Source organism: Artemia franciscana, chromosome 7 (assembly GCF_032884065.1).
Source record: "Artemia franciscana chromosome 7, ASM3288406v1, whole genome shotgun sequence".
Lineage (NCBI taxonomy): Eukaryota > Metazoa > Arthropoda > Branchiopoda > Anostraca > Artemiidae > Artemia > Artemia franciscana.
In genome coordinates, this window is record NC_088869.1 from 47,232,497 (window position 1) to 47,258,698 (window position 26,202).

Sequence of the window (26,202 nt, forward strand, 5' to 3'; positions counted from 1 at the left end):
TCAATTTTTTTCCATTAGAGTCCATTCTTAACACTTAGCCTATATGTATTCTTAGAATACAGGGTAAGTAAGGGAGATATCTACCCTACCTCTTAAGATGTATCTAAAATACATATCGCGGAAAATTGAAAAACGTTATGCCTGAAAAACAATTTAAGCCTTTAGAGCCTACCCATCCAACAAAAAGATCCATTGACCTTCGCCTCAAAAGCTGATTTGCATTCCCCCTGTCTCCTCTCCTAGATATGTTATTGCTCCTAATATCCTAAGGCCCTTATATCTATACTAGTATCCCTGAGGGGGAGGGGGGGTCTCTATAAGTAACAAACATTTTGAATCAGTATAAAATTAAATTCTTTTGGTGCATATGTAATTTAAATAATTTGTTTTCGAATTCCGGTTACCATTGATGAGGGTTCCTCTTAATGAATCAGCAATATCCATGAACCACTTGATTGAAAATGTAAATAAGTTTTTAATTAAAAGTAAAACAAAAAACAAGACAACAGTTATATCGTTTCTTGGAATCAAATGAAGGACCAGAAAGGACCTTTTATCGTAAAAACTAATGGATTGTAAAACCAGTTTCGAAGAAAAGTCGGGGTATTATCATTGTTTCTGAATAATAAGCATAAGATACAAAAATCTACTGAAATTTTTCTTGAATTTATGCATTTGTTTGGACTTTGAAAAACTGTTTCCGGGGTTCAAGATCGCCAAGCTGTCGAATTAGCCAAGAATTTTTAGGATGCACTTAAACTACCCAAAGATATATAATAGGTCAGCTTTAAAACAGAAATAATACCCGAAAGCTTCTCCTCGTTGCTACTCAATAGCTAAAGGCCCATTCACAATGAGATTTTACTAATACCGAGGAAATTCCCAAACAATTTCCTAACAATTCCCTAAAAACTAACAGTTTTTATTAACTCAGAGTAACGCTATTGTTAGTTTCAATTACTAACAATTTCCATTAGAACAGCAAAAATAATTATCAAAGCTGAAATGGAGGTTAAGACGAATGGATATGTAGCTTCTAGATTTTGCGGATCATGCTTGTGCAGATATATTACTTGGTTTCTCTAAAGTAGATTCTAGTCACAACCTCCTAATCTAGTCCTAATCTCCTAATCTAGTCACAACCTCCAATATCTAGGTTTCTGTGTGAAAAGTTTGACACTATTATTGCTTTTTACAGCCTGTCAGAGAATCCAAGTTGAATTCCAGAAAAGAGCTCGAGCACTGGGTCTTGATGTTGATACCCTTGCCCCTCCTCGCTGTTTACCAGAAGGAAAGTTTGAACCAGTTCAGTGCAATGATACAGTCTGTTGGTGCGTCGACGATTCTGGCTTTGAAATGGCCGGAACAAGAGCCCGGGCATTGGAACAGCTAGATTGTAAAAGTAAGTTTACTTTGATCAATACACACATCTAGGATGCATCAGGTTTTTGTTCATAGAAAAAGCTTCACGATAGCTTCACATCGTTTCTAAAACTCGATGATTATTCCATTTTTATGCTTCTAAGGCAAGACATTACTCAGTATGATTTCAGATCGTAAGCAAGTCTCAAAAATTATTATGGAGCGTGTTGACATCAACATTCACTATCACTACATCGTTGTAATTTTTGTCGAACCCAGGTCTGGAAGGACATAGGATTGCAAATCTAGTGCGCCATCCAATTGGCTAGAGTGGCCCCACCGCGTTGTAGCATTAGACCGGTAATGGCCATTGTTTTGTTAACTGATTTTGCCTAGCTACACTTTTGCATCGTTCCTATTGCGTTTGTGCAATTATGGATCGTAAAAATTAGCATAATAAACAATAGTAGCGCAATTGGGTTCGCGGGTGCCCCTCCCCCAAAGTCTCATAGTTTGTTTACATTTTCCATATTGTATTGTAATTTTTGTGTAATTTAGTCAAGCTTTGGTATTTTGACTAGCTGTAAGATTTCCTCCTCTTTGTGAAATACAGTTTCTGTATGTGGTGGGCTTGAGAGATGAAAAATGTTTTTTGTTGATTTTCGCGTCTTTTTGATCTAGCAACTTCAAATATGGATTAGTTTCGACGACATTCTTCCTTAAGGCCGTAAATTACACTTTTTCCCTGAACATAAGCTGTTGTCCTCTAAAAGTCTCGTAACTGGTGCGCTTCAACAACAGCAGGACTGGTGAGGTTCAGGACGAAAGATGGCTTAGCATCCCTAACCCGAATACTCAATGACATAATTGTATGTAATACATACAAAATTAAGCAAAAAAACTTCGAACTACACAGTTAAATGATTTGCCTGGTTCAAATCTTAACAAAAAAATCCCACAAAAACTCAAAGCCATGTGTTTCCTATAAATTCGTAATACGACCTTCAGGTGCCACAGCATCGAATATTCTTTTGCGTCCTACACAGGGATGTAATTTTCTCTGGGGCAGGCGGGCAACTGCCCCTCCTCCGGCTAAAATTCACCGTCTTCAAGAATCCTGTTAATGCTAAAAATAGGCCTACATAATTCAAGTATCCACAGAAACAGATCTGTTTTATCAAGTACACCGGTGCCTTTATGACACTAAATGGTTCATTTTTCACTTGACTTGGGAAAATCAGCTCCAAATTTGCCCCCTCCCTCCTACAGGATTTTAACGAAATTACGTCACTGGTCCTACAGATTGAGTCGATTGAAGCAGAGTCGTCAACAATTTTCCTTAGAAGGGACGACGAGCCAACATTTTTCCAGAGGAGGGCGGTTATAGATTAGCCCAGTTTTGCTTCAACAAAAAAATCTCTTGGAACTTACTCCGAAATGATGTTCCTGAGCTTAAATTCCTTAATATTTAGGATTAATAAGTGCAATCGACGGTTCAAAAATCTAAAAATAAGAGAAACCTGACGTTAACAATTTTCAATGACTTTTTAGTGTCAAAAGTTTTTCAAACAGTTCGTGGTAAAGAACTGTAGTAAGGAGCGACCCGGCTCAATAGTAAACGAAACTCTAAAAAACGGAATTTTGATGCTAAAAGATACATCAAAACAATCAGATTTTCATGCTGATTCTAAATATATAAGTTTCATCAAATTTAGTCTCTGTCTTCAAAAGTTACGAGCCTGAGAAAATTTGCCTTATTTTAGAAAATAGGCGGAAACACCCCCTAAAAGTCATAGAATCTTAACGAAAATCACATAATCACATTCGACGTATCAGAGAACCATATTGCAAAAATTTCAAGCTCCTATCTACAAAAATGTGGAATTTCGTATTTTTTGCCAGAAGACAAATCAGGGGTGCGTGTTTATTTTTTTTTTCTTTTCCCCAGGGGTCATCGTATCGACCAATTGGTCCTAGAATGTCGCAAGAAGGCTCATTCTAACGGAAATGTAAAGTTCTAGTGCCCTTTTTAAGTCACCAAAAAATTGGAGGGCACCTAGGCCCCCTCCCACGCTAATTTTTTCCCAAAGTCACGGATCAAAATTTGAGATAGCCATTTTGTTCCGCATAGTCAAAAACCATAATAACTATGTCTTTAGGGATCACTTACTCCCCCACAATCCCTGGGGGAGGGGCTGCAAGTTACATACTTTGACCAGTGTTTACATGCAGTAATGGTTATTGGGAAGTGTACAGACGTTTTCAGGGGGATTTTTTGGGTTTGGGGGTGGGGTTGAGGAGAGGGGGCTAAGTGGGAGGATCTTTTCTTGGAGGATTATGTCATGGGGGAAGATAATTTAATGAAAAGGGCGCAGGATTTTCTAGCATTACTATAAAAAAACAATGAAAAAATAAACATGAAAACGTTTTTTCAATTGAAAGTAAGGAGTAGCATTGAAACTTAAAACGAACAGAGATTATTACGCATATGAGGGGTTTTAAAAATACTATAGCATAAAGAGCGAGATATTTAGGAGGAGATAAATACCTTGCTCTTTATGCTAAAGTATTTTTAGTAATTTCAAATATTTATTCTACGGCCTTTCTGAGTCAGGGGTCATTCTTAAAGAATTGGGACAAAACTTACGATTTAGTGTAAAGATTGAGGTATTAACGAGGGTACAAACCCCCTCGTATACATAATAAAAATATAAGAATATAAAAGTTTGTTACGTAAGTTAATTCTTAAGTTACGTGTATTTTTTGCTAATAAAAACGTTCGTTAAAAATTAATAGTTCTAGTTGCCTCTTTTAAGTAACCGAAAAACTGGAGGGCAACTAGGCCTCCTTCCCCACCCCTTATTTCTCAAAATTATCTGTTCAAAACTAAGAGAAAGCCATTTAGCCAAAAAAAGAATTAATATACAAATTTCATTTTAATATTTTATGTGCGGAGAGCCAAAATCAAAGATGCATTAATTCAAAAACGTTCGGAAATTAAATAAAAAAAACTGTTTTTTTTTAACTGAAAGTAAGGAGCGACATTAAAACTTAAAACGAACAGAAATTACTCCGTATATGAAATGGATTGTCCCCTCCGCAATCCCTCGCTCTTTACGCTAAAGTTTGACTCTTTGCCACAATTCAACTTTTTAAAACAATTAAAAGCTTTAGCGTAAAGAGCGAGGGTTTGCGGAGGGGACAACCCATTTCATATACGGAGTAATTTCTGTTCGTTTTAAGTTTTAATGTTGCTCCTTACTTTCAGTTAAAAAAACTAGTTTTTTTTTATTTAATTTTTATGAATATTATACACTTCTATTTTCTCTTGTAATTTTCCTCTATGCTTCTAAATTAGACTATAAATATTTGCAAATAGAGTTAGCCTTGAACTTAAATAACTCTTAAAACATGTGTCATTTATGTAAGATGAAATATGTTGTCATTTATGTGGGTTTGTGAGCAGTTTTCCTGTCAGGAAGTTAAATGATAACCACGGTTTTAAAGCTCAGTTGTGACTGATAAAGGTTGTTTCAGTCATACGGTTTAAACAGCAAAAAAAGAAAAAAGAAAGAAAGAAAAAGGATGATTAATATCTGTTAGCCAGTACACATTCAAGAATTTGTATCCACGGGTACGGAGTTGAAACAATATAATAGACACTTGGGTTCAATTAATGCTAATGAAATGAAACAAAATATGATGAATATATAATAGTTTAGAAACAAATTTGGGCTATATATTTGCACATTGGGGGGGGGGGCAAGCACAACATATATTAAATGCATAAACTAGCCATTGCAGTATTTAATATATACTTTGCTTTACCCCCCCCCCTAATGTGCAAATATATAGCCCAAACTTATTATAAAGCTAATGAAATAAAATAAAATATGATGAAAATACAATGATCGACAGTATAAAGAAGTTACTTGACCAGTTTCTTGTGTCGAAATTTTATAGTGTCTATTAGATAACCGATAGGTGATATATATATATATATATATATATATATATATATATATATATATATATATATATATATATATATATATATATATATATATATATATATATATATATATATATATATATATATTATCTAGAAATACTTAAAGAAATTTTCAACTAATTTCGGAGGTTCGAGAAATGTTGTCGCAGCGCCATTTATTTTGAATTGTGTTTCTAATTGAGCGGATTTTCTTAAAAATTAGCCACATGGTAAAGATGAATTCTATAATTGTTTAGTTCATTCAGGTTTTTTGCAATGTGTTAATATTTGTGATTTGGTAAAATTTATAATATTTAGTTTACCTATTGTTGCTAAAAAGAGGGATATATTAACAGGATAAGCTTGTTTTGGTTTTACTTGGTTGTTTTACATTTGCTGTTTTTTTCTTTCATAGGCATGTATTTTGGGGGTGATACCTGACACGGGGATGCCATGGATATTCTGTGGTAGCCACAACACTGTGCTGGGTAGAGAATTTAAAGTGGCGAAACCCTATATAGGCCAGTGTATTCTCCTGATGAGCCCTTATGTTGGGTGTTGCCTCTGAATTATTTATCTATATTATTTTTTCTATTGTTTAGTAAATAACGACTTATACTTATTGACGACATGACTGCCTGTCCATGGACTATTCCTTATGGTTGATTGTGTATGGCTATGCTGTTTGACCTATGTGATTGTATGGATGAGTAGGGTTAAGGCCTCATTCAAGTGCTGGTCTATATTAATCACTAATTTAGGAAAACAGTCTTCCTTTTCTCCTTCTGTCTCTCTCTCTTTTTTTTTTTTTTTTTTTTTTTTTGTGTGTTTGTGCTGTTGCATTGGTGATTTATCTTTTCATGATATATATATATATATATATATATATATATATATATATATATATATATATATATATATATATATATATATATATATATAAAATATATATATATATATATATATATATATATATATATATATATATATATATATATATATATACATATATAATAGGGCTTTATATTTGCAAGTTAGGGTGGGGGGCGGATGGTTAAGTATAGTGGGGCTGCGTGCAAAATGTAACCCAACCTTATCAAAATAAAAACTAAATATTTATCAAAATATAGCTACATTGTAGTTTTTCACTGAGCCGAAGCTAATTTTCCCCGTATATAAACAGGAATAATCCGGTTATTGTCTGATTTCATAGATCCAAACTCTCGAGTGTGTTCTGGCTAACAGACAAATACCAAAAGGATTAGCCTATTGCAGTGTTTGAAAGATTATATTACTTCTTAGCTATTATTGAATTATTGACCCGGAATTGGACAAATGCTAGCCCATTAATTTTAAGCATGTTTCTAAAATAGTATGTTTGTTCGAGGAGGCACCCATTTTTTAGAAATCACATACAAGTGGCGCGTGGCAAGTGTGACAGAAGTGGAAGAAGCGTAGCGGAAGCTGTATCAAGCAGGGCGAACGTGGTGTTCTGAGATGTATACTAGGTGATGAGAAGGTGGGCGTCCCCCGAGTTTTTTAATCCTTATAAAGCCGCCAACTTCAGGCGGCTTATTTTTATTAGAATGCGCCCGCTCGCGACATTCTAGGACCACTAGGTCGATACGATCACTTCTAGAAAAAAAAAACAACAAATAAACACGCATCCGTGATCTGTCTTCTGGCAAAAAAACACAAATTCCACGTTTTTATAGATAGGACCTTAAAACTTCTACAGCAGGGTTCTCTGATACGCTGAATCTTATGGTTTTCGTTAAGATTCTATGACTTTTAGGGGGTATTTTCCACTTTTTCTAAATAAGGCAAATTTTCTCAGACTCGTAACATTTGATGGGTTAGTCTAAACTTGATGATGCTAATAAATCTAAAATCAGCATACCAATATGATTCTTTTGATCTAGCTATTGGTACGAAAATTCCGTTTTTTAAAGTTTCGGTTACTATTGAGCCGGGTCGCTCCTTACTAAAGTTTGTTACCACGAACTGTTTGATACACTGCTGCGGTAAAGGTAGGAAATAAGGTTAGTAGCTGGTTTCGTATTAAAAAAGGTGACGCTGGGTGAAGAAAAGATCGATCAAGTGAATAGCTTTACTTGCATTGGTAGTATTATTAGTAAAGGCGGTGGGTGCAGTGAAGATGTTATAAGTAGAATAGCCAAGGCCTGGGGTATTAGCTAGGCCCGGAGTATAGCCAAGGCCCGGGGTATTTTTTCACAGTTGAATTTTTTTTTAGAAGAATAGAAGATAAGTCTGCGAACCAGGCTCGTATCCATAATTTTCTTCGGGGGGGGACTACCGAAATATTTTTTCGGGGGAGGGGTTCCAAAAAAATTAAAAAACACATCAAACTTTTTTTATTCATTTTGTTACGTTTTTACTGGTCGGAGAATCATTTCGGAAGGAAGGGCTTAGACCCCTCAACCCCCCTACCCCTGGAAATGGCCTTGCTGCGAACCAAGATTAGAATATTGGATTGGAAGCTACAGTGATAACAGCGGTCAAATATTGTCTGAAACATCACGCTCCGAAAAACTTGGGAAAATTTGTTAAACGTTTTCCGGAGAAATCTCCCACGGATTGTCTTGGGCACTCGACTGACTGACCGTATTTCAAACAGTAGACTGTACGAAAAATGTGTTTCAATTCCGGCCTATAATGAGAGAAAGGTTGAGATGGCTAGGACGCGTTCTGCGGTTGAAGGATGTCAGATAGCCAAAGAATGTCTTTTTCGGCCAACCGTGTACATTACGTCTAAACAGAAAACAGGTCGTACTTGTTTGGAGTGTGGTGCTGCTTTGGATTGTTCGTAGTAGTAGTCCATATAATTTATGCCTTTTTCTGAGTGTTTGTTCAAATGGTTTCCCTCTCCCATCTCCTGGGTGAAATTCATATGTACATACCTGGTCGAAGTCACAGCAATAGTTATACTTAGTATTCAAAACTATTAAAATGCATAAGATTCAAATGGCAACACTGACATTCCCTAACATATACATTCAAAAATCTAAAATTTGCGGTTAATTACTGAAATAAACTTTATCCATTCTAAAAGACGCCAAGACAGGTAACCATTGTTGACATGAATCATTGTGTTGGGAATAAAAGTGACAGAGCTTTTTGCGAAATGAACATGAGAGGGAAATTTTTGGCGTCAGATGTAACAAATCCTTATAAGGTTTCAACTGTTTTGGTTGAACGGTTTTGGAAAGTTAATGTATTTTTCAGTCTATCTTGGTGCGTTTTGTACGGCTAATACGCTTTTTCAAGAGCAAGATCAACGAACTTTAAGCTTTCTTGAGACTTAGATTGATCATTTACGAAAAGAAACCTAAAAACGTAAATAACGACTAAGGCCACACTGCCTTTTTCATACTACAAATAACATAGGCAAAACAACGAGGAATTACTTCGCATATCGCAAAACCCATTACGTTGCAAAACCAATCTTTGATTCTAATGAACTTGTATCAAAAAAACTTCTTAGGTTAGCTGCCGAAAAGCAGGACTTGTATTAAAAACTGGCTCCTGATTTGTTTTTGTCTTATTTTTCAGTTTTGGTTGAAGTTCTTTCAGGTAATAATATTAGGACTTTTTAAATTTTGGTTCAATTTAAATTGTCACGTGTTTTAATACAAGTGTAATTTTATGTTTATTTGTTTTCCTTGTTGATGATGGCTCTTAGATACCGAGCCGAAATATTCATTTAGTAAAATTTTACTGTCTTAAATATATTCTTCGTTGTTTTATCTCTGTTATTTAAACCTAAAAGTACTAAAAAAAAAAAAAAACTTTCAATAGCATTTAAAGTCGGTTGAACCACCTGAGCCCCGCCCTTTCATCTTTGACACTACGCTAAAAGAACTTCATATACAGTTTTCCTACTGTCGTAATTTGAAGACTAATTAACAATAAATAACTCCACTTGGACCTTCAAACGATGAAAGGGGGAGATGCCAATTCCTTCTTAAAACGAGTAAAATAAAGAACCAGAAGTGTTTTCATGTTTCTTGAACAAATGCTTTTATTTGACAGTGAAACAACAACAAAATTTCTAGATATTTCTGCCACTGTATGGGTGATCGAAATACCCATAGATTTTTTTGTTGTTGTTTCACAGTCAAATAATAGGATTTGTCCCAATTGTAATTTGTACGTCCAGGACAGGCAGTTTGGTCTTCAAAAATAAATAGGCAAAACTTGCCGATTAAAATTTTCTGGAAAATTGAGGTTTGTAGAAAGGATTCTTTATTATTACATATTTTAGGTTTTTATAACCTTTTTTGTAATACATCTTTTAGAAAAGGGGTCAAAAATAGAAAGTGTATTTCCCATGAATCCAAGGGGAGGAGGTTCTTCCAGACTAATATTTTGCTTTAGGATAAAAACTACATAGAAGTAGCGATCATGTCTAATTTACGCAAGACACTTATCTTTTTGTGATATTGTTTTTCCCTTTGATTTAATTGATTCAGTATGTAAAAGATTCATGTCCTTTAAATGTTCAGTTCTTCAGTACATTAAATAAAAAGTATTTTCTATTGGAATTAAGGAGCAATATTAAACTTAAAACGAAAATAAATTATTACGTACACGTCTTTTCACAATAAAGTTTTTTATTAGTTTAAAAAAAGGATGTGATTTTAATTAAACGGCCCATGTGTTTCAGGAACGGTTTCTTTGAGAGTTGAGACGAAAGGTTGACTTAAGCATAAAGAGCGGGGCATTGAGCAGGAAGCAGCCTCCCTCTTATACAGAATGATTTCTGTTTGTTTTAAGTTTTAATGTTGCTCCTTCCTTTCAATGGAAAACACTTGTTTTTTATATTTAATTCTTGAGCGTATTTCAGGTCATGCCTGGATTCTCCCTGTGTGGAAAATTTTTCCTGGAAATCTCCCCCCCCCCAATAGAAAGTTTTTTCTAAGGAAAATCTCCTCGTGGAGAATTTATCCTGGGGACAATTCTCCCCTGGGAAATCCTTTCCCCACGCAAAAATCCCTTAGAGAATTCGAACTCCACTTAAGTTTTCCCGCGTACAATGCCCCAGAGCATCTCCACATGTAAAATAGGGTCGCTGACGAGATGGTAAGACAATTAAAACGAATTTTGTATAGGAGTTCTGTCAAATACCTCCATTGCCTCCGAAAACTTCCGTCCCAAAGTTAAAAGCTTAGGAGAAAATCCATCCCAGTACTCCGCCCCCTAGAAAAATGTATGTACGCTTCCGAATAACAAATATCATATGTAAACAATGGGCAAAATTTCATAACTTGTGACTCTTCTTCCGGGGGCTTGTTGGGGTCGTGTCATCCCCACAATCATAGTTATTGGAACTTTCAACTATCCTTAACAAAATGATTATCTCAAAATTTTGATTAGATACATTTGAAGAAAAAAGTACCTCGAGAGTAACAGAGCAAATTACAATGGAAACTCCGTGTTGCCAGTTTCTTCAACCTTTTTCCATTCCCGTTTTGCATTTGCTCTGAAAAATTCCGGTGCAAAAACTTGTTCTATTATCGGTTGTGCGAGGTTACAGCTGATAGACTTTGGAATCCATTGAAATTTTTTAAGCAAGTTGCACAGAAAGTTCGTTGGAAATTCAAATGAAATAATTTTTTATACTGAGATCAGTAGGAATGAAAGATGTATATACTGTATAGCAGATGTAACATTTATTGCAATATAGGGGACTAAACTAACAATGAGCTAGCCTAATTTTTCAGTTTGGTGGCCATCCCCATGCCAAATACTGATTCTGCATCAACCTCTGTTTGTCCAATTGACCATTTTTCTGAAGAAAAACAAAATGAAAAACAGAGAGAGAAAAAAGGAAAAAGGAAGTGCGTGTGAGGAGAGACACAATTTAAGATAATAACTTTTCACTTTTATCAAATTATCGTAGGTTGAGTATGAGAGTTTTGTATCATTATATTTTAGGATCTTTGGTCAAATCAAGATGACAAAGCTAAATAGCTCACACATACAAGACTGATACAAATAGGCATAATAAAAAAGCAGATACAAATAAAGAAAATCTTCCTATTACTGAGCCTTTAAACCTTATAAAATGAAATTGTCACTACATATCTCAGTGACGTTGATTTATGTATAAATATACATAAAGATACAATTTTCATATAATAAATTATGTCTATCAATGACATTTATTGTACCGAATTTACCGAATTCTGGCAGTTTCTGTATCAGATCTAATTTAGATTTTACTGTATTTATTGCATAAAAATTGCTTCCATAGATTTTCTGGCAATCCCTGAATTGAATTTCTAAAAAAAAGAAAAAAACGACACTTTTCTTATACAAATTTTCACTGCATAATGCTTTTTTAGATCCTCGACCTTGTGCTGGATTCAACTGTCGAATGCTTTGCCCCTATGGTTTTGACCTGGATTATGATGGCTGTCCACTATGTCGATGCAAGGACCCTTGCAAAGGAATAAAATGCCCGGGTGCTCAGGCATGTCAATTGGAAGAAGTGCCCTGCGAAAAAGAGCCTTGTGCACCAATTCCAACTTGTAAGATGCATTTCAATTCTTACCCTTAATTCACAACGCGTTTAAAAGATCAATGACATAAATTCAGTTAAATTTTATTGGCCTTGGTTGATATTTTTAAACCTCTACCTCAAGATCCTCAATGAATAAAAATTAAGACCAAAATAAAATGGAGATAAAACAAATAGGCTTAGTAGGGTTTGCAGTACTGTACGCCAAAAATAACCCCTCACAAAAAAATAGAATTCATGCGTCTGTTCATTCTCTTTTTTACTTTGCCGAATTACGTTGCAATACACATGATCATAGGTTTTTTTTCATTGGAAGGAGGGGGCGAATTTATTCTATTTTGTCATAATTTTACTGCATACTTACTTTTGAGGATTTTGAAGGAGCGTTTTATTGGGAGGGAGGAGGAGGGGTACTGTCCAAACTTAACGCTTGACTATGTCCATGGCTATGTTTTTAGTTCCAATATTGAAATTGTATTTTTTTATAGACTTGTAAATTTTATTATTTTCTAGATTATTTTTGAAGTTCCTACAGAAAAAAATGTTGTGTTAACAGTTCATTTTAGTTTTTGTCTCCTTCATCCATGGTGAATTTTATTTTATCTTTTATGTATTTTGTTTCTGTTGATTTTAAGTTTTAACACCGTCACTTTTCACTTTTCTGTGACAAAACTTTTAAAATATTTTCAAAAACTTAATTCATGTTTGTTTTTTATATGTCTATTCTTATTACGAATTATTTCCAGTAGGATTTGTAGTTTTTTTCTTCAGCTTTTTTTTTACGTCTACTGTAGAATTTCGGGTGGTTGACATTGGCAACGCAAAATCTATTTTTCAAAATCTATGGGGGTTGGGGCAACTATGTTGTCTTTTTGAATATTTTAATAAAAAAACAAAAAAGAATTTTTCAATGAAAATACCGTTCAAAAAAAGGTATCTTTCGAAGTGTGGGAGAGAAAAGAAGCCCATGGGGTACATTTCCCGGGCCATGTCTAGAATTTTTTTTGGGGGGGATTACACAAGAAAACCCTCAAAACGCATAAAAGTTTTTTTATATCCATTTTTGTTACACTTTTACGAGCCACCCAAACATTTCGGGGGGGGGAGGGGGATCAAACCCCAAACCCCCTGGATACGGCCTTGCACATATCCCTACCAGCAATTGACGCTACTAGTGAATGGGAAGTGGGATTTGGATTATGTCGATTTAAAACCTGTAAAGAGTAATCATTAAGCTCATTAGAACTTTCAGTTTCCAGTCGAATGAGCCCCCTCTCAAGTGTCTATGACCACCTCTTCCTTACTATGTAGTAGGGGGAGAAAAATACACGGGCACATTTCGCCATTTATTAAGTTAATGCTATTCCAATGATCCTAATAACTTTATGCAAGTAAATTTGAAATTTATTACATGTATACATTTAGAATCATCAGCAAATTGTTTTATTCAAAGTTATTACACCCGTGAGCCATTAAAATTTTTCTAAGGGTATATGAAATGTCAAAATAATTTTCAGGTCAAGTTTTCTTCAGGGGGAGGGGTTGAAGGTTCACTGGAAAAACGTTGATCCTGTGTGGTCCCCCTGTCTCTTCCACATGCATGCAGAAAGGCATAATATGCGATACTTACTAAAAAAAATAAGCAAAAATAGAGATGAAATATAGCCTAAATATGGCCTGAAATATAGCATAAAATATATTAAACATTTAATACAAGCCAGTACTCTCTTCAAAATGATTTTATCTCGTATTTTCAAAGATTTTGAGAAACTTCCTCCATAAAAATGGGAAATGAAACTATTCCCCATAAAAATGGGGAATAAAACTGGGGAAAAACTTTCCCATAAAAATCAAAGTCAAACTTGCCTGCCAAACATCGATCAAGCAACGTTGGAATACCATTTATTTTCGCTGCTAAACATTTTTCTTATAATAACTGCTAAACACTGAATAGTTAACTCCTCTTTTTTCTAGGTAAACAAGCCAGATCACTAGATTCCCTTTGTCCTCTTGGTCTTCCTCTGACTCTAGCCGGCGGAGATAAGCCATACTTATGCGGGACTGAAGCCGGGAAGCCAGACTGCCCAAAGGACTTCAACTGTCATGTATCTCCTGGTAAGTCCAATTTGCATGACCCATAATAAATATTTCTAGGAGGAGAGGGGACGTAAATTTGTGCTAAATACGCTAAAAGGTGTTTCAAATTCAATATTCACCGTAGGAAAACAAATTTCAGAAGCTCTTTACTATTTATATATTTATAGAAAACATCTTTACTATTACCAGGTATCAAAAGTTGCCCGCTTTCTGCCACCTGGCTTGCATCTCAAAGCGCCACGGGCGCCGCGCAGTTCTGCCGCACGTGACACAGTCCTATCACGCATGGAACACTTTCACCACGCCTGGCTAGCGCCACCTAATGTACGACATTTCTGAAAATCAGCGGTCCTTTGCCAGGTTTTTACGTAGTGTACCGCCCTAAGATTTTATAATCGTTACAATTTTCGTAGATCTCCCTCTCCTTTTCAAATAAATCACTTGTTGTATCCTTTTTGCAAATTTGCCCCTTTTTAAAGAGACCGAAGTACGTGCCTGAATATAGTAATGACAGACGGAACATAGCAAAAACAGTCATCAATTTTCTGGGGCCTTTAAACGGAAGTCTATACAAAAATGTTGTTTGCTGTGAATAATAGACCGGCATAAAGAAACGCAATTTCAGTGGATTTATCCTGATCCTCTTCCAATACTATCTACAAGTAATATCTACAATATTAAACAGTTCGTGGTAACGAACTGTAGTAAGGAGTGACCCGGCTCAACAGTAACCGAAACTCAAAAAAATGGAATTTTGATATCAATAGTTACATCAAAAGAGTCGCATTTAATGCTGATTTTAAATATATAAGTTTCATCAAGATCAGTTATACCCGTCAAAAGTTACGAGCCTGAGAAAATTTGCCTCATTTTAGAAAATAGGAGGAAACACCCCATAAAGTCATACAATCTTAACGAAAATCACACCATCAGATTCAGCGTATCAGAGAACCTTATTGTAGAAGTTTCAAGCTCCTATCTACAAAAATGTGGAATTTTGCATTTTTTGCCAGAAGACAGATCGCGGATGCGTGTTTATTTGTTTTTTGTTTTCTTCCCCAGGGGTGATCGTATCGACTTAGTGGTCCTAGAATGTCACGAGAGGGCTCATTCTAACGGAAATTAAAAGTTCTAGTGCCCTTTTTAAGCGACCAAAAAAATTGAAGGGCACCTAGGCCCCCTCCCACGCTCATATTTTACCAAAAGTCACCGGATCAAAATTCTGAGATAGCCATTTTATTCACCATAGTCGAAAAACCTAATAACTATGTCTTTAGAGACGAGTTACTCCCCCGCAGTCCCCATGGGAGAGGCTCCAAGTTACAAACATTGACCTGTGTTTACATATTAAATAAAAAAAAACAAGTTTTTTGAAATGAAAGTAAGGAGCGACATTAAAACTTAAAACGAACAGAAATTACTCCGTATATGAAAGGGGCTTTTCCTCCTCGACACCCCGCTCCTTGCGCTAAAGTTTGATTCTTTCTCGCAACTCTACTTTTTAAAACAATAAAAAACTTTAGCGTAAAGAGCAGGGTGTCGAGGAGGAAAAGCCCCTTTCATATACGGAGTAATTTCTGTTCGTTTTAAGTTTTAATGTCGCTCCTTACTTTCATTTCAAAAACATTTTTTTTTCATTTAATTTCTGAAAGTTTTTGAATTAATGCGTGTCTGATTTTGCCTCTCCGTACATAAATTATTAAAATGAAATTTGCATATTAATTCTTTTTTTGCTAAATGGCTTTCTCTTAGTTTTGAACAGACGATTTTGAGAAATAAGGGGTGGGGAAGGAGGCCCAGTTGCCCTCCAATTTTTCGGTTACTTAAAAAGGTTTCAATTTTCTTATTTTTCGGTTACAACCCCCTTATGAGGGGGTTGGTCCCCTCGTTAATACCTCGCTCTTCACACTAAATCTTGTTTTGTCCCAATTCTTTAAGAATGACCCCTGAATCAGAAAGGCCGTAGAATAAATAGTTGAAATTACTAAAAATAATTTAGCATAAAGAGCGAAGTATTTGTCTCCTCCTAAATACTTCGCTCTTTATGCTAAAGTATTTTTAGAACCCCTCATATACGTAATAATCTCTGTTCGTTTTAAGTTTTAATGCTTCTCCTTAATTTCAATTGAAAAAAACTTTTTCATGTTTATATTTTCATTGTTTTTTTTTAATAGTAATGCTAGAAAATCCTGCGCCCTTTTCATTGAATTTTTCTTCCCCTCCTCCAAGGAAAGATCCTCCCATATAGCCCCCTCCCCTGAACCCCACACCCAAACCAAAAAAAATCCACCTTATAACGTCGGTACTCTTCCCAGTAACCATTACTGTATGTAAACATTGGTCAAAGTTTGTAACTTGCAGCCCCTCCCCCAGGGACTGTGGGGGGGGGGTAAGTCATCCCCAAAGACATAGTTATTATGGTTTTCGACTATGCGGAACAAAATGGCTATCTCAAAATTTTGATCCGTTGACTTTGGAAAAAAATGAGCGTGGGAGGGGGCCTAGGTGCCCTCCAATTTTTTTGGTCACTTAAAAAGGGCACTTGAACTTTTCATTTCCGTTAGAATGAGCCCTCTTGCAACACTCTAGGACCACTTGGTCGATACGATGACCTCTGGAAAAAACAAAAAAAAACAAACAAAAAACAAACAAACAAATAAACACGCACCCGTGATTTGTCTTCTGGCAAAAAATACGAAATTCCGAATTTTTGTAGATTGGGCCTTGAAATTTTTTCTGTAAGGTTCTCTGATACGCTGAATGCGATGGTGTGATTTTTGTTAAGATCCTATGACTTTTAGGGGATGTTTCCCCCTATTTTCCAAAATAAGGCAAATTTTCTCAGGCTCGTAACTTTTGATGACAAAGACTAAATTTGATGAAACTTATATATTTAAAATCAGCATAAAAATCCGATTCCTTTGATATATCTTTTAGTATCGAAATTCCGTTTTTTAGAGTTTCGTTTACTATTGAGCCGGGTCGCTCCAGAGGCGCCATTTGGACCAAATCTTGGGGTGGGCATGAACTCCATCTTGGCTCCCCTCCCCCGACTCAATTCGTGTCGCGTAATCATCTAGGAAATGGGCATTTGACAGTACTCGAGAATTTTATTATGTATCTTACCTACTTTCAAAGTTTACAATGATTAATAGCAAATAGCGTAATTACCCCGAGGGTCGTCAAGTAATTACGCTCTTTGGTTAATAGGCTTGCAGTAATTTCAAATCAATTGGACAGAATGGATAATGTTGGACATAATGGATTATTATGGCCGGCAAAGGGCCCTTTGTGGTGGAAGCTTGGGCCCCCTGGAAAATCTGGGGTGGGCTTTTGCCCTCCCCCGACCCCGCCCCCCCCCCCAAATGGTGCCTCTGGGTCGCTCCTTACTACAGTTCGTTACCACGAACTGTTTGATAGTAATGGCTACTGGGAAGTGTACAGACGTTTTCAGGGGGATTTTTTTTGGGGGGGGGGTTACGTCGGAGGATATTTCCATGGAGAAACTTGTCATGGAGGAAGAGAATTTCAATGAAGGGGGCGCAGGATTTTCTAGCATTATTTGAAAAAACAATTAAAAAATAAATATGAAAAGTTTTTTCTACTGAAAGTAAGGAGCAGTATTAAAACTTAAAACGAACAAAATTATTATGCATATGAGGGTCTTACCTCCTCGTTATACCTCACTCTTTACGCTAAAGTATTTTTAGTGATTTCAATTATTTATTCTACGGCCTTTGTGATTCAGAGCTCATTCTTAAGGAATCGGGACAAGATTTAAGCTTTAGGGCAAAGAGCGAAGTATTGACGAGGGTTGAACCCCCTCATACACGCAATAAAAACATAAGAATATAGAAGTTCGTTACGTAAATTAATTCGTAAGTTACGTATATTTTTACCAATGAAAACGTTTGTAAAAAATTAAAAGTTCTAGTTTCTTTTTTAAGTAATCAAAATTATGGAGGGCAACTAGGACTCCTCCCTCACTCCTTTTTTCTTAAAATCTTCCGATTAATTGCAATTAATTAATGTGCAAATTTCGTTTTAATCATTTATGTGCGGAGAGCCAAGATCAAAACATGCATTAATTCAAAAACGTCCAGAAATTAAATAAAAAAACAATTTTTTTTTAAATGAAAGTAAGGAGCAACATTAAAGCTTAAACGAACAGAAATTACTCCGTATATGAAAGGGGCTTTTCCTCCTAAACGCCCCGCTCTTTACGCTAAAGTTTCTTACTGTTTTAAAAATAGAGTTAAGAGAAAGAGTCAAACTTTAGCCTAAAGAGCCTTATTTCTTATAATGTGCTGACAAAAATGAAGTGCCATTATTTTACCGATCAAAATACATTTCATTATTTTTGCTATTCTGTCTACGTTGATAATGAGAAAAATAAATGTTTTTTAAATATAATTGCTGGACTAAAGGATAAGGATCTTTCAGAGCTATTATGACTCAGTTGCTGTTTCTTTTTTTTACAGGGACAGGTAGCAAACCTGTCGCTCAACCTTGCGACAGCTGGAATAGAACCCCAGCCTCCCCAGGCTTCCTATTGCCAAGCAAACCATCAATCCGTTGTGCTAGCACAGGGTTGAAATGAAATTATTGTATTTTAACTTAAATATAAATTCCAGAACCGATCTTAAGCCAATAACCCTTGTCAATTTCACATAGATTGGATCAAGGTTTATGTTCCTTGTGCATTTTGGTATAAACTCAGTTGAAAATCGCTAAAAAAAAAGAAAATAAGCCTGAAAACTAAAACTTTTGAAATAGGAAAAGAGCCTTTAATCACATTTTTTACCATGTGCAATCATAAAATTGTCTAATATCTTCATTTTTTCCACAGGCATAGCTATTACCCTCGAAAACTAAAACTTTTGAAATAGGAAAAGAGCCTTTAATCACATTCTCTACCATGTGCAATCATAAAATAGTCTAATGTCTTCATTTTTTCCACAGACGTAGCTATTACCCCCGAAAACTAAGACTTTTGAAATAGGAAAAGAGCCTTTAATCACATTCTTTACCATATGCAATCATAAAATAGTCTAATATCTTCATTTTTTCCACAGACGTAGCTATTACCTCTGAAAACTAAAACTTTTGAAATAGGAAAAGAGCCTTTAATCACATTCTTTACCATATGCAATCATAAAATAGTCTAATATCTTCATTTTTTCCACAGACGTAGCTATTACCCCCGAAAACTAAAACTTTTGAAATATGAAAAGAGCTTTTAATCACATTCTTTACCATGTGCAATAATAAAATAGTCTAATATCTTCATTTTTTGAAATGTACACAGACTATGAAAAAGTCTGTGTAATAATAATACAATTTGGGCTCTGTGAACTTATAAACCTGACCAAAGAGTATGGGTAGCTTATAAAAGTGAAAACTGGCGCAAGTATTTACAGAAAAAAAAATACCAACGCCATCTAACGTTTGGCAAAACTTGGCATTTTTAACGGTTTAACAGTAAGAGTAATTAATTTAATTATTGTAAATGGTAAAGTTAGAGTAGTAGTAAGTGTCTGATCTCAGCTCCTGGCAGAAAAATGATTACAGAGCTAGAAAAAATACCATGTGTTTCCAATACTCTTTGGATCTGACCATAATAAACCAATAAAATAAATGTATTTCCCATTCACTGCAGGCTACATCTGTAGGCTCGTTGAAAATCAATCGTTTCAGAAAGAATATAAAACTCCACCCCCAAAGTGATCCTCAGATTTGTTAAACAAACATATCGTCGTGACTCGAACCTAGAGTGATGTGCAATATCTTGCATTCACTCAAAACCATTTTCTCACCTAATTTTACGATTTTAGCAAACCTTCATTGTGATTTATGTGTCAAAATTACCATCTCAGACGGATACTTAATTACTGATTCTTTCCTTGAAGGCGCTTTTCCCAAGTGAAAGTTAAAATTCACCGAGAAATCTTTTATAAGTACATACTCTTACATAATGAGTTAATTCGGTTGATAATAATGATAAGGTCCTAACCTGTCTTTATTGCCTAGCTTGATTTTTTTGTTTGTTTACTTTCCCTTACCGAGGGATGTTTCATCAACAGTGACAATTCAAAAGGCGATGCACTACACACTACATTTTAAAGGAGAGTGAAAAATGATTTCGAAAGTACATTTCGGGCTATCCAACCGGTATTAATAAACAGCTTGTTCGTATATGGGAGGTTTACAGGCAGAACCTGTTTTTAGCAGGTCTGGTTTTAGCAGGTCTGGTTTTGTGGACCAAAACTGAAATTTTGTCCAATATTCCTGTGACTACAGATTTGACCTATAACCTCCTGGCTTCATTAAGTAAATGTATCTATTAATATATACGGGATGAAGTGGAGCATGTAGGCTGAGAGGGTGAAACCTCCTCTTATTGGGGAAACGATACTTCATTGGAACAATGCACTTAATTTTGAAAAGCAAATGCACTAAATGAGTCTTTTTTCATGATCCATTGTTATACAAAAGTTAAACTCTAAGCTAAAGAGTAGGGGCTGAAGCAGGGGTACCTCTTCCATGTTTAGGGCAACTCAGGATATAATGCTAAATATAAACATAAATGACATCGAGTTCCTTTTGAAATGAAAATACAAATTGTTTTCAACATTACAATTCAAATTTGTTGAGAGGCAACCGATAGATCACTTGGAATTACCCACTAACAGTATTTATTACTTCGCTTTAACCCAAAAATTAAAGGGAAGCACTAGTAAAAATATAGCGTGAAGGGGAGAGGAGTTCCCCTTATATACGGAATAATTAACATCCATTTTTAATTTATAATATTGCCCTTTACTTTCATTTTGAATTTTTTTTTTATTAGATTATACAGAAGGTTTCCTCGAAACCGGGGCAAATGGATAAGAATAGCTGTGTTAAGTCTATGGTACCTATTCAGGGAAGGAGGAGGATATCGAAGCCCAGGCTCTTGAAACCCTAAATTTTCTCAAGTTTTGGGGTAACTCTTTTTCAAAGTATGAAATAAGATTGTTATTTATTATGAAAACTCTTGAAAAAAATCTGCATTCGTGCCTGGCAGGTCTACCCTATGTTGTCTCACGACTGGGGCATTGGTTGAAACTTCCAGAGAAATTTGTTCGGAGTGAGGGAACCTAAAAGACTTCAGATTCTGTGTCGAGGGGGGAATGAAGTTTTTTCTAATCCTCACAAAAGAATACACGCTGCGGGACTTAGAATTCGTTTGGTGGTGACACTTTTTGCCTCCTGTCTGCTTATGGACGCACACAGGGTTTCTTTCCACTCCCAAATCCGGAATTCTATTCCATTTTCTGGAACTTCTTATTTTTTTTTTATCATCGGGCCCCCTTGAAGATTTGTTTTATTATTGGGTCCCCTAAAAGAAGTCTTGCTTAAGTGTCTAAGCCTTACATCCTACAAGCTTTGCTGTTAGTTTTGTATTATTTAGCTGCCAGTACTACAATTACTTTTCTTTTTTAACTTTACTTTCTCTATGGTGAATAATATCGTTTATTTATTATTTGTTATAAGTGTAGCCGTTGGCTATATACTTAACAAAAATCGGTGTCACGCCCTGGAAATCCGATATTTTTCTTTCAAGACTCCAGCTCAGGAACAATAGAACAATGCAATCAAACAAATACAAAGTAGAAACAATAGGGAAAATCTTTTCAAGACAGTGGAAATCAGTTCTGTGAATATTTCGGCCCTATGTCCAAGGGCCGTCTTCAGCACAATACGAGAACAAGAGAGAAAATATGTATATATAAGTAAACTTACATTAAATTGTGAGAATTCAAACTAATAATGTATTTTAAAAAACTTTTTTAAAAACAGCCCTAGCATCCTTACTTCAACGAAGTTCAACCAGGACTGACAAAAAAAATGAAGTGAGAATATAAATTCATTCAAACTTAAGAGAACAAAGTGATTAAATGCAATTTCTCAGAGCCAACCTTGCATTTTTAGCAGCCTGTCTCAAAGGTCTTTTCGTAGCTTTTGTAGCGGTAAGATAGAGAGCCATAGAAGAAAAAATGCAAAAAGGGAAGTTACTCTTCTTCCTTGTTTAGATTTCTTATTAGATTAGATTCTTCTTCCTAGATTAGATCTTCCTTGCTAGATGAGAGAGCGACCAAGGGGTCGTTCCCTGAGAAAACATGTACACCAGTTGACACGTGCCCAACGTGGCGAAACTCTGCCAAGCGTTTCGGGAGTTTGCCAAGCGCGGCATAATTTTGCGGCAAACGTGGCGTTTCGAGATGTACATCAAGGGGAAGGAAGTCAGTACCCCCTCTGGTGCGCCCGCATAAGTAATGTATTCCAAATGTGTTATTTGGCATCTGAAGTGTTTTGTTTATTTAGACATCCACTCTACTCCCTTTCAAGCTATGTTGCATAAAAGGTTTTTTCCCTTTTTCGCCTACTCATTTATAAAGTAGCCTTCGACTGAAGCATGACTTGCTGTAGATATACTTTACTTTTGTTTGACTGATATCTGTTAAGTCCATTTCATTAAGTCTTTTAAAGAAAGTTGTTAAGCCTGGAGTTGCATGCCTCGTCGAAGTTGTCCGAGTTGTGGGTAAACCTGGTGAGAATTTTCCTGGATAGCAATCGTTTCATTTATTTTTTACCTAAAATGTGCCACAATCTTCGAATACTACAAAATCTTGCACTCTTTATTCATTTTTAGTTTTCTAGGGAGGACAGCTGCCTCAAAGCGCCTCATTTCTATTATCAAACCTTTTCTCTCACTGATTGCAACGGTAACCGTCGTTTACCAACCCTTCCCCGCGGAATATAGCCCCCCAAGATAATATTGCCCTCTCTTTGGAAAAAACCTCGTTGGAAATACCCCACGGAAAATACTTCCTTCGTAAAATCCCCCTCCTCGCAGCCGGTAGGTCTTTAATCACTTTCAACTTATTAAAAAAGGACTATAAATAATAATTTCTGACGTAATGAGCACCCCCCCCCCGAAGTTTCTGCGACCATGAGGTGGAGGTTGGGATGAAGAAGAGATAGTCCCCTCCTATACGGAATAAATTCCGCTCATTCTGTGGTTTAATGTTACTTTCTACTTTTGTTATAACAGCGTAGACGAGAAATATTCCCAGAAATTAAGGATTAATTACAAATCTCAAGTTTTTGATGTGTTTTTAAAGTTTTTCGTCCCCCCCGAAAAATAACCCTCAGACAAAAGTCCTGGATACGGCCCTTAGGATTATAAATCAATTTCTACCTCCCCCTCCCCCTCTCTCCTTTAGAACTAATCCTGTATTTACCTAAAGGCTCAATGATAGTTGGGATGTTTTGGTATTAAAATGCACTCTTTGAAGCATCTCCTTCCCTCCCTAACTACAAAACAATTAGACAACCGCATTGTAGAGGTTTAATGCCCTCATGTGTAAATATTTGGAATTGTAAAATAACAATGAATTTACCTAAGACAGTGAAACTTGGCTAGCTAGGGAGGGAAGGGGATAACTCAAAAAGTGTATTTTAATGCCAAAACATCCAAACTCTCATTCATTGAGCCTTCAGATAAATACAAAATTAGATCTAAAGGAGAGACGAGGGGAGGGTGGAGGTAGAAATTGGTGTATAATCCCTAGGGTCATATCCAGGACTTTAATTTGGGGGATGTTTTGGGAGGGGGTACACAAATTTCAAAATACGCCTCAAAAATATGAAATTGATATATAATCTTTCTTGATTTCTGATAATATTTCTGGTATACGCTTTTACTATGAAAGTAACGAGAAACTTTAAACCCCGAAACGAGCAGAACTTATTCTGTATAGGAGTGATACTGCCCTTTCCTCATCCCCACCTCCACTTCATGGTCGTAGAAACTTTTAAGGATGCTTTCATTCGTTTTTTTTAAGAAAAAAATTCTTTATTATTTCTTTAAAAAAGTTTCTTTCATTTTAAAGAAACTTTCGTTCCATCAGAAATTGAGGGGATATTTTCTAAAGGAATATTTTCCTCGGGAGTATTTTCCACGGAGAGGCGGGCGGGGGATAAACGCCTAGATCCGATTACAACACCGCTATATAATCCAATATATTTTCTTTTATTGTAATAAAACCTGACAGACAGAAAATTAAAAATGATTGATAGGCCCTTTCAGAATACCTATAAAAACAGGCCACTACCCATTTGTCGACCAGTTTCTTGCATGAACCTAACTATTAAAAACACATTTATTTTTGGCATGAATTTGTATTAATAGGGTATGCTAATTTGCTGGAAATGTAACCATAAAACCATGGCATAAGGTCATATAAAATACCATGTTTCATTTTGAATGCTAACTTCTCTTAAGGTCATTTGAAAAAAAAACCTTAGTATATTAGCTTAGATAGTTGGAAAAAACACGAGTTAAAAAGAGCTTTATTATTGACCATGAAAAACCACTAATTATATTTAAGATGTTTAACTAATTTGAATCACTATGATCTTTTTATGCATATCTCTAATGATTTAGGTGCTGAATATGGCGTTTGCTGCGCTGCTCTTGACCAAATGGTGAAGCCTGGCACTTGCCAGATTTCTGGGCCAGCAGAGTGTGGTGTTCCTTGTGGCAGTGATTTAGACTGTGCAGGAGCGGACAAATGCTGCTCATCAGAAGGTTGTGGCAAAACGTGCATGCCTCCTCAAAATCTAACAGGTAAATTATGTAAGGTACTAGTTTGTACTGCACAGTCGTATTGTGACTAAGATTATAGTTACTACTACTACTTCTAATACTACTACTGCTACTACTGCTCACAACTCAACACCTGAGGCCAAAACGGCTACGCACGCTCCTCCTCCATTCCGATCTATTCAAAACCTCCCTCTTTACACTTTCCCAAGGAGTCCCCCATTTTCCCTTAAGGCTTTCCTTAAGAATCCTCCCATCTCATTCAGTGATCAAGGACTGATCAAGGTGATCAAGGGCATCAAGGACTTTCTTTGGATTATAATGGACTAAAAAAAATGATAATTCTTATGTCACAATATTTTTTTTTCTCGAAATATTGATTTGTATAAACAGATGAATACTTGATAAATGCAATGAATGCTATTTTTATTGAGAAGCGTTAGCTTTATTAAAAGTTTCATAAAGCATCAAAAGCTTCTTAGTTTCACAAATGAAGGGCTTAAAAGGCTGAAGCTACCAGTTATCAACAACAAGCCCGGTGAACACAAAGAGTAAAAGCTTAGAGCAGGATTAGCATTATAGTGTAATTCGAAAATTCCCGAGCACTCAAACGATTTTTAATGTTTTCTAGCATTACTATTGGTCAAAAAAAAGAAGAAATAGCTAAACAGAAATCTTGAAATCAGAAATCTACTAATGCAACTTCATGCTTCTATTTTATTTAGATTGAGAGTAAAAGATGAGAAAGAGTTAAGTGAAATTGTGAGTGTCAATATAAAACTTAATAAAGCAATTATAGTTGCGGCTCCTGACTATGTGTAGTGAGTTCGGTATCTATCAGGCATGCGCACTAGAATTTAATTGCAGGATTCGCTTCGTTAGGGAACAGGGGGAATCTAGAAAGTATGTTGCCCTTTTGTAGAATAGTTCTCGAAGTAGAGCGTAAAGCTCACTGTTGACAGTGAGTCAGTCTGATAGATATGACTAACAATTCCTCTTTTGCTAAGACGATTTGATGTTTTCAAAATGATTTTGCAAGTCTTAGTGTTGGCTGACCCTCTCAAAGACAAAGGGCTTATTAGTGAATTTTCCCAACACCAAAGGGAAATCCCATTGCAGCTTGGTAAAAATTGAAAACGGATCTTAAATGTGTCGATAGTTAGAAGAGCTAACGAGAGGCTAGTTTAACACAAAGAAAACATATAATCTCTTACTAATTGTTAAATAAAGTGCTGTCTATTCAATGTACTCACAGCATAATTAATATGCGTCCTATGTTGGAAAGGTTTTCAATCAATGTGGTTGGCACCATAGGGAGCACCCAAAGCTGCCAAATTAATCAAAAGATACTTCTTTTAATTTTCAATGTTGTCCCACCAGGTATGCTAGAACGCTCTTAAGGACTGCGCTTTTGTGAATTTAAAAAGTAAGATTCAGTTCAGTTCAATCGAGAAAAAAAAAACAACAACAAATTAACACTTTATAATTATGTAATTTTCATTAAATCTGAATATCTTTATCTCCGGCATAAAATGGGGTAAGTTAATTGGTTTTTCT

The 26,202-nt window shown here is 35.7% G+C and overlaps 1 protein-coding gene across 1 annotated transcript in view; it reads left to right on the plus strand.

The window, feature by feature from the left end:
* The window catches only part of LOC136029706 (uncharacterized), a gene marked incomplete in the record, with an annotated part of 113,871 nt that overhangs the window by 23,794 nt on the left and 63,875 nt on the right, over positions 1–26,202 (plus strand). Inside the window, 4 exon segments of the mRNA XM_065708209.1 lie at positions 1,199–1,402; positions 11,722–11,907; positions 13,872–14,012; positions 24,487–24,669. Coding sequence (XP_065564281.1) covers positions 1,199–1,402; positions 11,722–11,907; positions 13,872–14,012; positions 24,487–24,669 — 714 coding nt within the window.